At 37.4% G+C, this 14,019-nt stretch overlaps 1 protein-coding gene across 3 annotated transcripts; it reads left to right on the top strand.

Annotated features, from left to right (window-relative positions):
- Positions 1-76: 76 nt before the first annotated feature.
- SPATA45 (spermatogenesis associated 45) lies at positions 77-13,801 on the top strand. Of its 3 annotated transcripts, none has more exons than XM_087717768.1 (3): positions 77-325; positions 8,470-8,746; positions 13,109-13,801. In XM_087717768.1, exons 2-3 carry the CDS (start codon positions 8,509-8,511, stop codon positions 13,126-13,128), a joined length of 258 nt encoding a protein of 85 aa, XP_087573894.1. In that variant the 5' UTR covers positions 77-325; positions 8,470-8,508; the 3' UTR covers positions 13,129-13,801. The 3 variants fall into 3 exon arrangements, with proteins under 3 accessions (XP_087573894.1, XP_087573892.1, XP_087573893.1); XM_087717766.1 differs by having other exon boundaries at positions 81-710; XM_087717767.1 differs by lacking the exon at positions 77-325 and adding an exon at positions 4,349-4,810.
- Positions 13,802-14,019: the final 218 nt, after the last annotated feature.

The raw sequence follows: 14,019 nt of genomic DNA, 5'->3' as shown, positions 1-14,019 counted from the left end.
CGGCTTCGCATGCGCACTTAGCCTCTTCGATCGGGAGACGTTCCAAAGGAGAGGTTCTAAGCCAATGAGGGGACGGAGAGGTTTTTGCGCTATGGCGGCTCCGCCAATCGTGGAGAAACGAGGCTAGGCTGCGTCTTGGGGCAAAAAGGCTCGCAAGGTTGCCCGACCTCGTTTGGGAACTGGGGTTGTGGTGCGTCTCGTTCTCCGAGGTCGAGGCCTCCCCTTCGGCTACGTGGAAAGGATAGGCGTGGCAGCTGGTCCCGGCTGTCATTTTGGCAGTCTCTCATCTTTCACAGATTGCTGCATCGCGCGTCTAATCCCTCAGGTCCAACTCGTGAGGCATCGGGGGAGGGGGTGGCAGGAGTAAGCTATGTATGCGCTCCTCATTGGGAGCATCTTCCTAGGTTTCGAAGGCGGAGTGACATTTTTTAAAAAAGGTTCCTAAACTGTTTCTGGAAAATTAAGAGGAGGGTAGTTAGCTTGGACGAAAAGATTGGTGGAGATCCACACCCGGTTTTCTCCACGTTACGGTTATACTTCGGCTTCTCTTACCTTATGTAAAAGCAGCTGTTTTTTGCCGCCACCTTTTTTATTGGAATTTGTCAAACAAAAACGAGAACAAGAATAAGAGAATAAAACTACAAGGGAAAAGGACGATAAGCACATTAGTGCACTTATGTCATCCTCTCTATTGACCACTTAAATATGAAGTAAGGTCCACGGAAGTCAATTTGTGACTAAAATTGAAAATGTGTATCTGATTTCACCTATTTGTCCTAGAAAAATTATTGGACTACAGTTTCCTGCAATCTAAACCAGCTCAGGGTATTGCAGACACTGGGAGGGCATATCCAGTTTATGGAGACAGCATGCTACAAAATAGCATCCAAAAGATATTAAGACATCTGGTCTGAAAATGCTTCAGGTTGAGAAAAACCCTCATCGGGTTGAGAATTATTTTTAGGGGGCAATAAACAGTTTTATAGTCTTCAGTAGAGATTATGCGCTAAGAAGGAATTGACAGTGAATGGGTTCTTGCTCCTCTATGAACTTGGTTGCTTTCTGCAGATATGTCATTACCTGGGTAGGTAACCTCATTGCTGAGGAGTTCATTGACTGAGTTCAGAGAGCAGCAAAAACGTCAGAGTTTCTTCTGTCAGTGTTTATATGTAGCCCTTTGCCCTGCGAGTCTTAAAAATAGAATTTGATTTCCTTTCTGATTATTATCTGGTGCTGTTTCTTGCTTTTTTTTATTGTTGGCTCCTAGAGGGCATTGCCGTACATTGCCTGTATCCTAAGGAGGAGCAGATAGTTTGGAAAACAGCAATGGAAAAGGAACTGAACTCCTTACAAAAGTTAGAAGTGTATGACAATGTCAGGTTACCCCCAGGTAAACATGCCATAGGATGTAAATGGATCTACAAGATTAAAACAAGTGTAGATGGGACTGTTACCCATAAAGCCAGATTGGTAGCACAAGGGTTTGATCAGTCGGCCAATGACTATGATGAGGTATTTGAACCTAGTCTAGGCTACAACATTATGTGCATCATTAGTTTGGGCAGCTAGGCATGGATATGTAGTGAACCATTTAGATGTTGAGATGGCATATCTCCATGCACCATTGCAACATACTGTATATTTAAAGAAGCCTTTAGGTTAAACACTGGTAATAAACACTGATTGCTGGAAGTTAAAAAAGAGTCTTTATGGCTTAAAGCAATCAGGCTATGAATGGAATCAATGCACAGTGAAGGAATTAGCTAAGATAGGTTTTAAAGCTGGCATGGCTGATCCATGTTTGTTTAAGAAAGAAAGTAATGGTGTGATTTCATTGTTGCTATTGTTCACTGATGACATAGCATTAATCACTAAAACTGAGCAAGAAGCTACTCAGATTATTACACTGTTGAAAACATGGTTTAAAATAAAACACCTTGGTGAGATTAAGTAATATCTTGGTTTAAAGATAGATAAAACTAGGGGAGGATACAAAATTTCACAAACTGAGAAGATTAACTAGCTACTCAGAACATTTAGAATGGAACTGTGTAAACCAGCTAAAACTCAAATGGGTCAGGAATTTAGCCATGATTATGTAAAAACCCTTATGTTTGATAAAAGTATTTATCAATCATTAATTGGTAGTTTATCGTATCTGAGTAATTGGTCAAGGCCCGACATAGCATATAGTGTAAATCAACTAGCCAGGTTTAATGCTGAACTACTGAAAGGTACTGGCAAGCTGCTAAGAGGATGTTAAGATATCTTAAGCAAATGATGCATTATGCATTATATTTAGAACCTAAAGATGATCTCAGCTTAACTGCATATGCTGATGCAAGTTTTGCTACAGATGTGTCTACACAGAAATCAGCATCAGGTTTTGTTGTATTACTGGGAAACGCACTAATTGGATGGCGGTCTATTAGACAAAAATATTTAAGTCTATTGACTATGGAGGCTGAGTTCTCATGTCTCATTATTATGTACAGATTTGATTTGTTATAAACAACTCCTACTTGATATGGGGATTGACTTACAAGAACCTATTGTTGTTTATGAAGACAATCAAGCAGCAATTCAGATGGCATCCAATCTTGCTGTAAAAACTAGGTCAAAACACACTGGTATAAGATATCTGAATGTACGGCAAAGTGTGAATAGTAAATTAGTTTCACTGGAGTATTGTAAGTCTGAAGATAACATCGCAGATCACTTCACTAAGGCCCAAGGCCCAACATAAAGCATAAACGTTGTTGCGAGGAATACAGATTAAAATTGTAAGATTTATATATTGTCCTACCCAAAGGGGAGAATGTTAGGAATATAATCTAACGGTTGGGTTGGCAATATATAAATCATGTAACAATGTGCTGTACCTGTTTCTTTAAATCATACTGTAAAATGTGATTGGTTGCTGTTTTCCTCAATCGCCCATAAGAGGGAGCCAGAATGACTGTTAGCTCTCTCTGTTCATTAGATGCTGGGCTGATCTGGAAGCTAGCTGTTAGAAAGTGACGTGAGCTATTGTAAGTTTTGCAACTGTTAGCAAACTTTGTGTACTAGACTGTTTATATGATTCTGGACTATGTTATTTGGATTATCCCTTAACTGATGACTGACTGTCTTATCCGTATATGACTTGGACTGTTTGATGGACTCTGATACCTCTATTTCCACGAAAGTAAAAGCCTATTTAAACTGCAGTGTCTCTGTATGCTGGTTTGTGTGTTCTCCAACAGCACTCTCACAATGCTTCATTGAACGTACTCACTCTCCCAACAGGGAGTTTACCTAACAGGGTTCATTGCATTTTTAAAAAAATCAAAAGAATCCAATTAAAGTTCAAAATAGCTTTTTATCTTGATGGTCTGTTATGCAAACTACTGTCACTTTTGGGCATATTCCCCCAAACTACCATTTTTGCAGTCCTTAGGATTTTGTTCCAGAGTACACTGGGAAAATCAGAAATTTCAGCCTTTTTATGGTTTTTGTTTTTTGTTTTTGCTTCTTAAAAAACTGAAGAAAACCCAAAACAATTCTGATTTTTTTAATAGTACAGAACTGGGATCCTGTGAGTTTCTACAGTATTGGAAGAGATATAGTTTTGCTATGATAGTCATAAATATTGGTCATCAATTAACCCAATGCAAATTTCTTACGATGTATTGGTGGAGACCAGCAATAATGTATGGAAACATCTTTACTGGGTTAAATAATTGCAACTACTTAAGGCATTTTTGCATTGTCACGTTGAAGTACTAACCATCAGTTCTGAGATGGCAGAAAAACTATAAAAGTTCCAGTCTGATTTGCTGATCCCAAAGCTATAGCAAACTTCTCCATTTTGCTTTCCTACCAGCTGCTGTGTACTGTACCTTGTGTATACAGTAAAGTCTAACTTTACTGGTTAAATTCCTTGGCTGTATTGCCCTAAATTTCACCACAGGAGCAGTATTCACTACTAAGAACAGATATGCAGCGATGTGCAGATGCTGACTCACTTCTCCTGTGCTTTCCTGCGGATAAAATAGAACTTGTACAAAGTACAAAGATGGAGCAGAAGTGATAAAAATAAAGCAGGAGAGCTGCCTGTCCCAAAACTCAGCAGCTCCCTTCCCTGTTGTTGGGAGTATTGAGGGACCTGCATGATAAGTGGGAAAGCTTTCCTGTGGAGCTCCCCCAGCCTAACCAAAAGCTGTTTGGCAGACTGTAGGGAGCTATGGGATAAAGCCACCGCTGGCTGTTGTGTTAGCTCACCTTATCTCGAGCAAAGCAACTATGGTGATAGAGAACTGGGCTCAGGACTTGTGAAGAAGGGTATACTTGAAACAGCCAATAGGAGTGGATTGATCCCCTTTCCCGCAGCTCAGTTGAGAATATTTCACACACTGATCTGCTATGGGTTTCTGCCAATTTTGCTTTGTTTTGTTTCAGGTGGGACACTTCTTTAAAACCAGAACTGACAAGTTTCTTTCAGCCATGAGATTGCCATGACATATTCATTTCTTGACTAGTTGCAAATGATCTCCCTGATTTTTTTTAATTTCATTTGTCTGCTGATGTTTCTTGTCTTTGTGTCTTGTGATAACATAGGTCCTTTGCTTTATTGTGCAACATATAATTCAACTTGCCAACAGTTGATTAAAATAGATGCCTGTGTACTGGTTTAGCCATGATTTGAATTGCTGGTTGCCAAGCATTTCTGGAACGTTCTAAGATTGTTAGTGAAGAGTGGCCGTTTCTCAACAGCTATTAAAACTTGGGAACTTCATTTCAGCGAAAAATGCAGATCTGCAAAGCATAGGTACGTGTCAGTGAGCATGTGAATTAGAAAGATCAAGGAATCATTGTTTACTTGGATTTCAAAAGGCTAATGAAGCCTCTCAACAAAGATTTCTAAGCAAACTTCCTCTTTTGTTAAATAACAAAAATCTGAAAGGTTAAAATAAATGTTATTTCAATGGCTAGAACTATACAAATAGTGGGAGCCAACTCGGTCAGTGTACAATATGTTATATTACTGATCAGTGGCTTGAACTCCAGAGTAATCCAGACAAATAAAAAGTTCCTCAGCAGTTTTAAAACTTTAAATAATGTAAATAAATGGTTAAACTATTAAATGAAGTGCTGCCAAGTATATAATTGACACATAGCTTTAAAAAGATAGATTTGTGAAGGATGGGGCTATTAATGGCTATTTGTCTTGGTGCTACAGTGGTGGGTTGCAGGTGGTACGCCCCGGTAAGGGTATATCAGAGCCTGCCCGGAGCACCGGATACCATTCTGGTATGATGCTCCGGAGGGCCCACCCGTCCACTCAAGTTCCTTACCTGTCTTTTAAGACTTCTGCGCTTTTGCGCACGTGCATGGCACATACAGCACCTGTGTGACACTCTGCGGAGCAGCTGGAGTGTCACGAAGGCTCACGGAAGCACTAAGATGCATGTGCGTGCTGTATGCTTCCATGTGTACGCCGCAAGGCCCATTCCAACCATACCGGTTGGAACGGGATCCGGAATCCACCACTGTGGTGCTAGTATGAGTTGCTAGAGGAGAACCAGTAATTATAGTGCTTCTGGCAGTTGAAGTTATCAGTAGCTTTAATCAATATTAGAGTAAACAAGCTGTGGTGGTGTTGCACATAAAACCATAAGCAACAACAGTATATGATGATAGTCTTGAGAGACCAGGAGGAAGAGCCCCAAACAATGATTGGTTAACAAAGCTTGAGTCCAAAGGAGGAGGGATGGTGAAAATGTTCCTAGTTTTCAGGAGAGTGAAAGGGAAGAGGTACTTTGAGACTTGCAAGATTGATGTTAGCCTTGCAAGGTATCCAAACAAGAAGCTCAACCAGTTGTACTAGTTATACCCTTATTGTGAAGTTAACAGAATCTTGTGAATCTGAAAATACTTCAGAGGGGGACTTAGTGACATCTCCTGGCATGTTTGGGCAGAAACCATCTGTTTTAAAGTTCTTTGTGCTTTTGAAAAATAATAGACTATAGTTCTAGAGATGGCAACCTCAGATTCCAAAGAGGAGCTTAAAAATTCTACTTTTAAACTATTCAACTAAAATGGTGCGTCACAACTTCTGAAGTTGAAGATGAGGGTTTTGCGCCAGTGGTGGGTTTCAATTTTTTTTACTACCAGTTCTGTGGGTGTGGCATAGCTTGGTGGGTGTGGCTTGGTGGGCGTGGCAAGGGAAGGATACTGTGAAATCTCTCTACTCCAGGAGAAGATTATTGCAAAATCCCTATTCCCTCCCAATCAGTTGTGACTCAGAAGACAGAGAATATATGGGGGTGGGGCCAGTCAGAGTTGGTATTTGCCAATTTTCCAAAATACTCAAAATTTCTGTTACTGGTTCTCCAGAACTGGTCAGAACCTGCTAAATACCACCTGATTTGCACCCATTGTATTAGAAATGCCCCTATGAACTTTATACCATACCATACCATACTATACTCAATTACATTTTAAGTTAATGCTTGATCATTCCCCTATAATCCTTCAATGTGTTGTCATAAGAAAGACTGTTAAACAGCTTTTATTGTAATTTGGCCACGCAGGAAGTTCACAGGTGTGAATTATGTCATGCAAGAGGGGGGAAAACACATTTATCATGTTTATTCTTTGATCAGGGAAAAGACTTGTATTTCCAGGTTCTTCATAATATCAGAAGTGTCTTCATAATCTCATAAGTGTCAATATCTCTAGAAATGAAGCAGTGGTCTATATAATATATACTCCACATCAGATTATACTCTCAATTTTTTTAACAATTTTCAAAGAAAATGTTAATTACATTGTTGATAGGCATCTGTGTAAATATGCCTGAACCTTTATCTGACAAGACAGGAAAAGAGGTAGACTACACCTTTCAGAATATTTTCTAAACAGGATACACGCCTCCTAAATTACTAACATTCTCTAAATAAACTTTTAGAACATTACAGGATTTATCACTCTCAAGTGACTATCCTGAAAAGACTCAGAGAGATCCTAGAGATTTTGCAAGTAGCTAGAAATACCAACTGGAACATGGACTTTTTGGCTGATATTCTTCAGAGCTACAGTTGTACTTACTATTCCTAGCATTGTAAATCTGTCTAACAAACAGGATATGTAAATAAGAATCAACTCTATAGGAAAAACTGAATAGAAAAGGAAGGAGAAAGATCTTATCATGGGAAATCACATCAGACTATCCAGGAGAGATTTGAAAAGGTCCATCAGGATACCCACATGAAAGAAATATTCATAATCACAGAATGGGGGCAAGGGATGAAAGAATGGTGTATGGATTTAAAAACTATGTAGGAACTACGTATATATGATTTTTTTCTACCGTGAAGAATTCCAAAGAGTCCTTGCTGACCAAGCATATGTACATAGAATTGAAAAAGTGCTCAAAAATAAATAGGGAAGAGAAAATGCAGACCAATTCTAATCAAATAAATTGGCTAGCGAGAGAATGTCAATAGCTGAATTAAGAGGACTAATGCAGCATCTTTGATGGAATGAGGTTTTACCCTATACAGCAATATTTTTGTGGCAGTCTTCTCCAGAACTAAACTTCTACTATTCAGTTGATGGGTATCCTGGATCTTCTAGATCTTGGGAATTAGAACTACTGTTCCTGATCTTGTTTCTAGTTTGTTTTTAATGGTCTTTGAAGAATGTTTTAGTCTTTTTGTATATCACGCAGAGTCACATTTCTGAGATAGGTGGCCATATACATTTGATAAATCAGTACCTATCCAGCTGGAACACTTGAACATCTTCCCTACAATAAAGAAAGGCTTTGGGGCATCTTCACTTGGAAAATAGCCATTGAGGTAGAAAGTTATTGAGAGGAATAAAAACCACATGATGGATAAAATGAACAGAGAATTTTGTTCCTCTCTCACAAAATGATGATGGGTCATCCAATGAAGCTGACTAGTGGGAGATTTGAAACAGTCAAAAGAATGCTTTCCCTCAAAAATGTATTAACTGAGAAAATAATTACCATAAAACCCTGGTAGTCTGTTACATACTTTAACAGCAAATTTGTTAAATACATCGAGGACAGATCTAACAAAGGCAGTTGGGTTTGGAAAATCCAAGACCACTTGCAGGTGATAGTGGTGAGAGATGGTTATATCTCTAACTCCTCAGAGGCGTCTGGTTTATTATTATGAAAAACAGTACAGGACTAGCTTTGGCCTCATCCAGTAGGGCCATTGTTGTTATTAGCTGTTATTAGGAATGGATTTTAGGACGATTAGTACATAAATTGTCTGCATTGGAAATGAATATTTTTCTCCCTTCAGATCAGCTGCATCATCTTTTCTAGCAAGTACATATCAGGCGTCATCTCTATAAGAACAGATTAGTTTTGCCTGTTTTCAGTGATAAAAAGTATTAAGCAAATGAGGCCTGAGTATTTTGTATTATATGCATTGTTGTTTTAAAAAACAGGAATTCATCTCATGGTAACAAGAAGCACATTTTACTATAATGGCTAAAGATGCGAAAAAGCGCTTGCTTGAATATAATAAGCTGAGGGAATCGAGATGCTTGATAGAAGGAAATAATGAAACTTGGTGGCTCAGGCCCCAGAAAAAACATTATCCTCAAAGTAATCGAGCTTCAGTAGAGAACTACAAGGAAGAAAAAAAGGAGTATGACAGTGGCAGGACATCCTGGATAAAAATAACTCCTCTTAATAAAGAAAAACGGCATTTTCCTGAAAAAAGTAAGTTTGAAAATATTGCACTTCAAATAAATATTGAACTTCACACACCTGTAATTTCTTCTCAAAATTAAGAGGAGGGATTCAGTTGTGATGGGTCTATTATCCTATTGCTGCAAACTAAATTTGTATCAGTCAAGATATTTAATGTACTGAGTGTGTCTATGTGTGTACACTACATATGTATGTACTTGCATCACTTCTGCTTTTGTGGTTAAGTTAATCATCCTGGGTCATTAAGTAAGATATTACATGATCACAACTTGCAATTTTACTGCTATTTTTTCTCTTTACTCTGTCCCAAAGATGCTTTTTTTTTCAAGAGGCAAGTGGACTTTCTAGTTTTTTCTTTGAAGACATTTAGCTTCTCATCCAAGAAGTTACTTCAGCTTTCTGAAGAAGCTTCTTGGATGAGGAGGGAAAGGTTGTCTCTTGAAAAAAAGCACCTTTGGGACAACCATGACTTGGATGATTGAGAATCTCCATAGGCATTTACTCTGCTCGTTTGGAAGCTGGTTATAAAGAGCACAAATGTCAATTATGTAACTATGGGGACATTGTGATGGCCATAAATGCGAGGATTGGTTGAAAAACCCTTTTTTCCAAATGTAACTTTGAACTGTTGCTAAACAAGGAAGTTGGTAAGCGAGCATTACCTATATGTACAGTCAGGGGTGAAATCCTCCTGGTTCGGCCCGGTTCGGCCAAACCAGTAGGGACAAATGTCCTTGGTTCTGCAAACCGGTAGTAAAAAAAAAAGAGCTTCCAAGGATCGAGTGGCTCAGCTTTTTTTTTTGCTTTTTAAAGCATTATTTTCCTGCCAGTTCGGGCAAATAGGCAGGGAAAAAAATGTTGTTAAAAGTGAAAAAAAGTTGGCCACGCCCACCCAGTCACATGACCCCCCTGCACCAAGCCACGTCCACAGAACCGGTGGACAACAAAATTAGATTTCACCACTGTGTACAGTATATAAAATTGAACCCAGCTATATGGTAAGTATCTAGAGACAGCTCTCTGAAAAGCATTTTCTGAAGATCACATACTTTCCCTGGAAGGCTAAGATCTCTAGGTGTAGACATCCTTTTCCTTCCAAAAACAATCAGAAAACGTTTTAAATTATACTTCCTTTTTCTTCTCAACAGATGCAATGGTGAGAAGACGAGATTAAAGGGACATTAGACCTAATGCAATTCTGTAAACAAATTCCAAGTTGATTACATGAATAAAAGCTTCCTCCCCAAATGCTTGTAGCATACATTAATGTTTCTATTGTTTCCCTGGTTGAAAGGAGACAATAAGGAAACATCTTCTCCAGCTATTTCCTTGGAGTCCTTGCAGAATAAAAAGGTTGTAATCAATAAATAATTATCCTAGCATTCTTGTCCATTTACCTGCAGTTTGCCCCAGCATGTGAACATGTGAAAACATGCTATCTGGTTAGAGTATATATTATTTAATAAATAAATTTGGATATTGAAATATATGATAGAAGTCTTTCCATATCCGTGTCATCTTAATAGGAGCTAACAGGCACCTTTCTCTATCATCACACCTGCTCTTGGTTACCTCCTAAGGTCCACGTGATCCCAATCCCTCATCTTTCAAGAATGCCTTAAAACTCTGGCACTTCCTCTAAGTGCCAATTTCTAGATATATAATCAAAATGACTTCCTCGGCACATCACAGGCCCTAATAATACAGGAAGAAATGTTTTTTAACTAGCTACTGTAGGTTATAACCCATACATGATTGCTGGTGCTATTATTCTTGTTTCATTTATGTTACTGTTGGTTCTATATCTTTGTTTTGTAACAGGTCAGGCTAGATTAAATAAGGGTGTTCCCTAATTGTATACCCGTAGTAACAAATCTTTGAATATGATTGGGCTTGGAGAGAATGATTGATCCAGAGTTATTCAGAGAGGTCTATGGTTGAATAGACTTGAACCTGGCTCCTCTGAGCTAAACATTATATTACACTGATTTTCACACATTAAAACTATGATAATAGAACCAATTTAGTTTTTTAGGAGGCGATATTATATGTGATTCTGCCAATGCATTACAGTCAATATCATTACTGTTGCTTTTAGCATACGTTCCAAAATATTATTGAGGGAAATAATTATGTTCTCTTCTTTCATTATTTATTAATTCATAAAGATTTATTGGCTGCCCAGTTCCAGTGGTCGCCCAATATAACTTAATATATCTTGTGAATGAAGCAAATAGGTATTCTATTTTACTGAAAACTCTTTGTTCTTAATCACTAACTTTTTGGAAAACAAATACTGATGTTGAATATATAATAGAAGAATAAGCTACTACAATATTCCTAGTCAACATATTTCAGAACACTATAGAGAAACCCAGTGCTTGTTTTTCTAGCCATAATTTTCTCTCGCTTGGCTCATAATTACACAATTCATTTTTATGATCAGAGGAAATCCTGCTGAAGTAGCTTTTTACATTCAAATGTTCAAAGGTGATTTTATAGCCTGCAATAATTTTTACTATTTGGTTATTTTCAGAGAAAGTTATTGTAAAAATATGAACGGCATCCATTATATTTTATCTCTTTGGGAAAGCATAGGATTTCTTTGTTAAAGACTTGGGAATTTTTACCTGAAATAAATGCTAGAGTAGAATATGGGAACTTATAAATTACCTCCCTGGATCCTTTCAGTTCAGCATCCTGTGAGCCAAGAAATCCATTTAGTTTGTTGGCTTGCTTTAACCTTATTCAGAAGCCTATCTATTTTCAGGAATCCATATTCAAAACTGTATCAGTGAAATATAGAAGCCTGGAAAATGTACAAGCAAAATGGCCAAGGATCCTCAGAAAAGATGGTCCTGTAGTTAGATTTTTCTCTATTCTCTTAAGGTTTGTTCAGCGCAATGTACATAATTAAAGTGCTGGAATAGGACCTGGGGAACCAAGATCATATCTCTTACCAGTCAAAAGTTCATAAGATGACCTTTAGACCAGTGTTTTTCAACCACTGTGCCGCGGCACACTAGTGTGCCGTGACATAGTGTAAGGTGTGCCGTGGGAAAAACACTTTATATATAGTCAATATAGGCACAGAGTTAAAATTTTTTAACATTTTCTAATGGTGGTGTGCCTCGTGATTTTTTTCATGAAAAAAGTGTGCCTTTGCACAAAAAGGTTGAAAAACACTGCTTTAGACAACCACTCCTTCTAAATCTAGTTTATCTCACAGGGCTATCACAGAGAAAATGGAGGAGAATCTGCTTATGCATTCTGCCTATGCTTCTAAAACTGTAATAATAGCTAGTTTGGTGTAGTGGTTAAGGCATCAATCTTGGCATGAACCCAACTGGGTAACCTATGGCCAGTCAATTTCAGCAGTGGCAAACCATTTCTGAAAAATCTTGTCAAAAAAACTGCAAGGATTTGTTCAGGCAGTCTCCAGGAATTGAACATAATAGAAGAGAAAGAAAAAAAATATTTAAAAGAAAAATGGGGTAAAAATAAAAAGCATTATTATTAAGGTTAGTTGCACACAGCCTGATATTTAGCCTGGATTTGGCATTTTTATCCACCTCTCAAGTCCCTCCTAAGGATCTGGGATAAGCAGATGTGTTGTTTGATGGTATTAAAAGATATTGTTCCAAGATGTAAGCTATTTCAAAGAAACTTGCCTTTTGCAATTTTGTTAATGCCAGTCGTGTTCAAGTGGTACTCCAGATGTTTTGGGATTGTACTCATGGTGTCTATTACAAGTGATATTCTTTGCTTTCTTGTGCCACCATCACACTATTTTGTGGGTTTTTTTTTCCAAGACAGCAAAGAAAAAGTGTACTGGAACTTCCATCTCCAGTTAGAATAAAGCAGCACCCAGATTCCTTGGAAATAAGCTCTCTTGACTATATGAAATGTCTTTTAGTTTATATTTAAAGATATCAGATCAACAGTAAATAATCTGCATCTAGTTATTCTTCTGAGAGGGACGGCTATATATATTTAATAAATGATTGTATACCAATAAAGGAGAATATGTATAACTCAGGGTTGAAATGAGGGGTCCTTGGTGCTCTCTGAGCTGGGTGGTTTTCTTGTAGATGTTTTAAAGTAGTCTAGGAATATATATATAAATCATTGTGAGATATGTAGATCATATTGTGTTATCCCATTAAAACCACATCACTCCCTGGCATAGTGAATTGGACTGTTCTGACAAGAAACAGATATCAGATGGTTTCAGAAGTCTTGTATAACTTGTATTTATACACATTTCAACTACCATGACATGCTGTAAGATTATTGTATTGTTAACTAACAATAAAATGTTATATAACCAAGTGATTCTGTTTTTCACCTTGTATTTATTTTATCTTTCAGACAATGCAATTTTTGGATGAGAAGACCTATTAGAAACAGTTTCTCTGCTGGAATACGAAAGTTGTATGCATTTTGCCTAATTGAAAAAACAATAGCATTGTTTGTTCATGTGTATGCATGTATACATACATACACAAATATTCATTGTTGAAAATGAACTTAACTACATGATTATGGTTAATTTTTAAAATGGATTTGCATGGATTATACAAAGTAAAACATAGTATGATGAAATAAATGTCCTTCATTTCAGAAATATTTTCTCAATATTCCTCATAATATCGTGTAAGACTGGGCAATATTATTATACAATGCTCGTTTTCCCCAAGTTACTGAAACATATAGAAAAAAATGGAGTCACAGATTAGTTCTCAGTTTAATGTATTATGTTACACTATCAAAGCCTATTCACATGGTAATCTTCCAAAGTTTTCTTAAAGGTTGTCTGTACTAGTTGCTACCATGGCTGAACAGAATAATGTTTAACAGCTGAACTTTTTTTTAAAGTCTGGTTACAGTTATATCATTTTTCCCCCATTTACTTGAGATAAAATGAAAGAAGCTAAGTGGTAGCATTTTTTTTAAAGAATCACCTTTCTACTAAGTTTTATTCTCTTCTATGTTACATAAAGTTCTTGGGTGTTGTGCTTTTTTAGCATTGATGAAAGATATAAAAGTCATTAGAATGCAAAATAGCTATCAAGATTTTATTTTAATTTGGGAACTGGTTGTTGTGCTTTCATATAATTTTGTCTATGTGGATTTTATTTTACTTCATATAGATAAATGTGTGTGTGTGTGTGTGTGTGTTTCACACAAAAGTATGTACATGCACAAAGACTTGCCAACAAGAAGGTCACTGCTTTTTTGGTAGAACAAGAGGGTAGAGCAGCAGGAAAATTGACCAATGG

Source organism: Thamnophis sirtalis, unplaced genomic scaffold (genome assembly GCF_051295495.1).
Source record: "Thamnophis sirtalis isolate CommonGarterSnake01/CBP01778 unplaced genomic scaffold, rThaSir2_p1.2 scaffold_6, whole genome shotgun sequence".
NCBI lineage: Eukaryota > Metazoa > Chordata > Lepidosauria > Squamata > Natricidae > Thamnophis > Thamnophis sirtalis.
The sequence above is the reverse complement of the archived record's forward strand: the minus strand, read 5'-3'. Positions and strand labels throughout refer to the sequence as shown.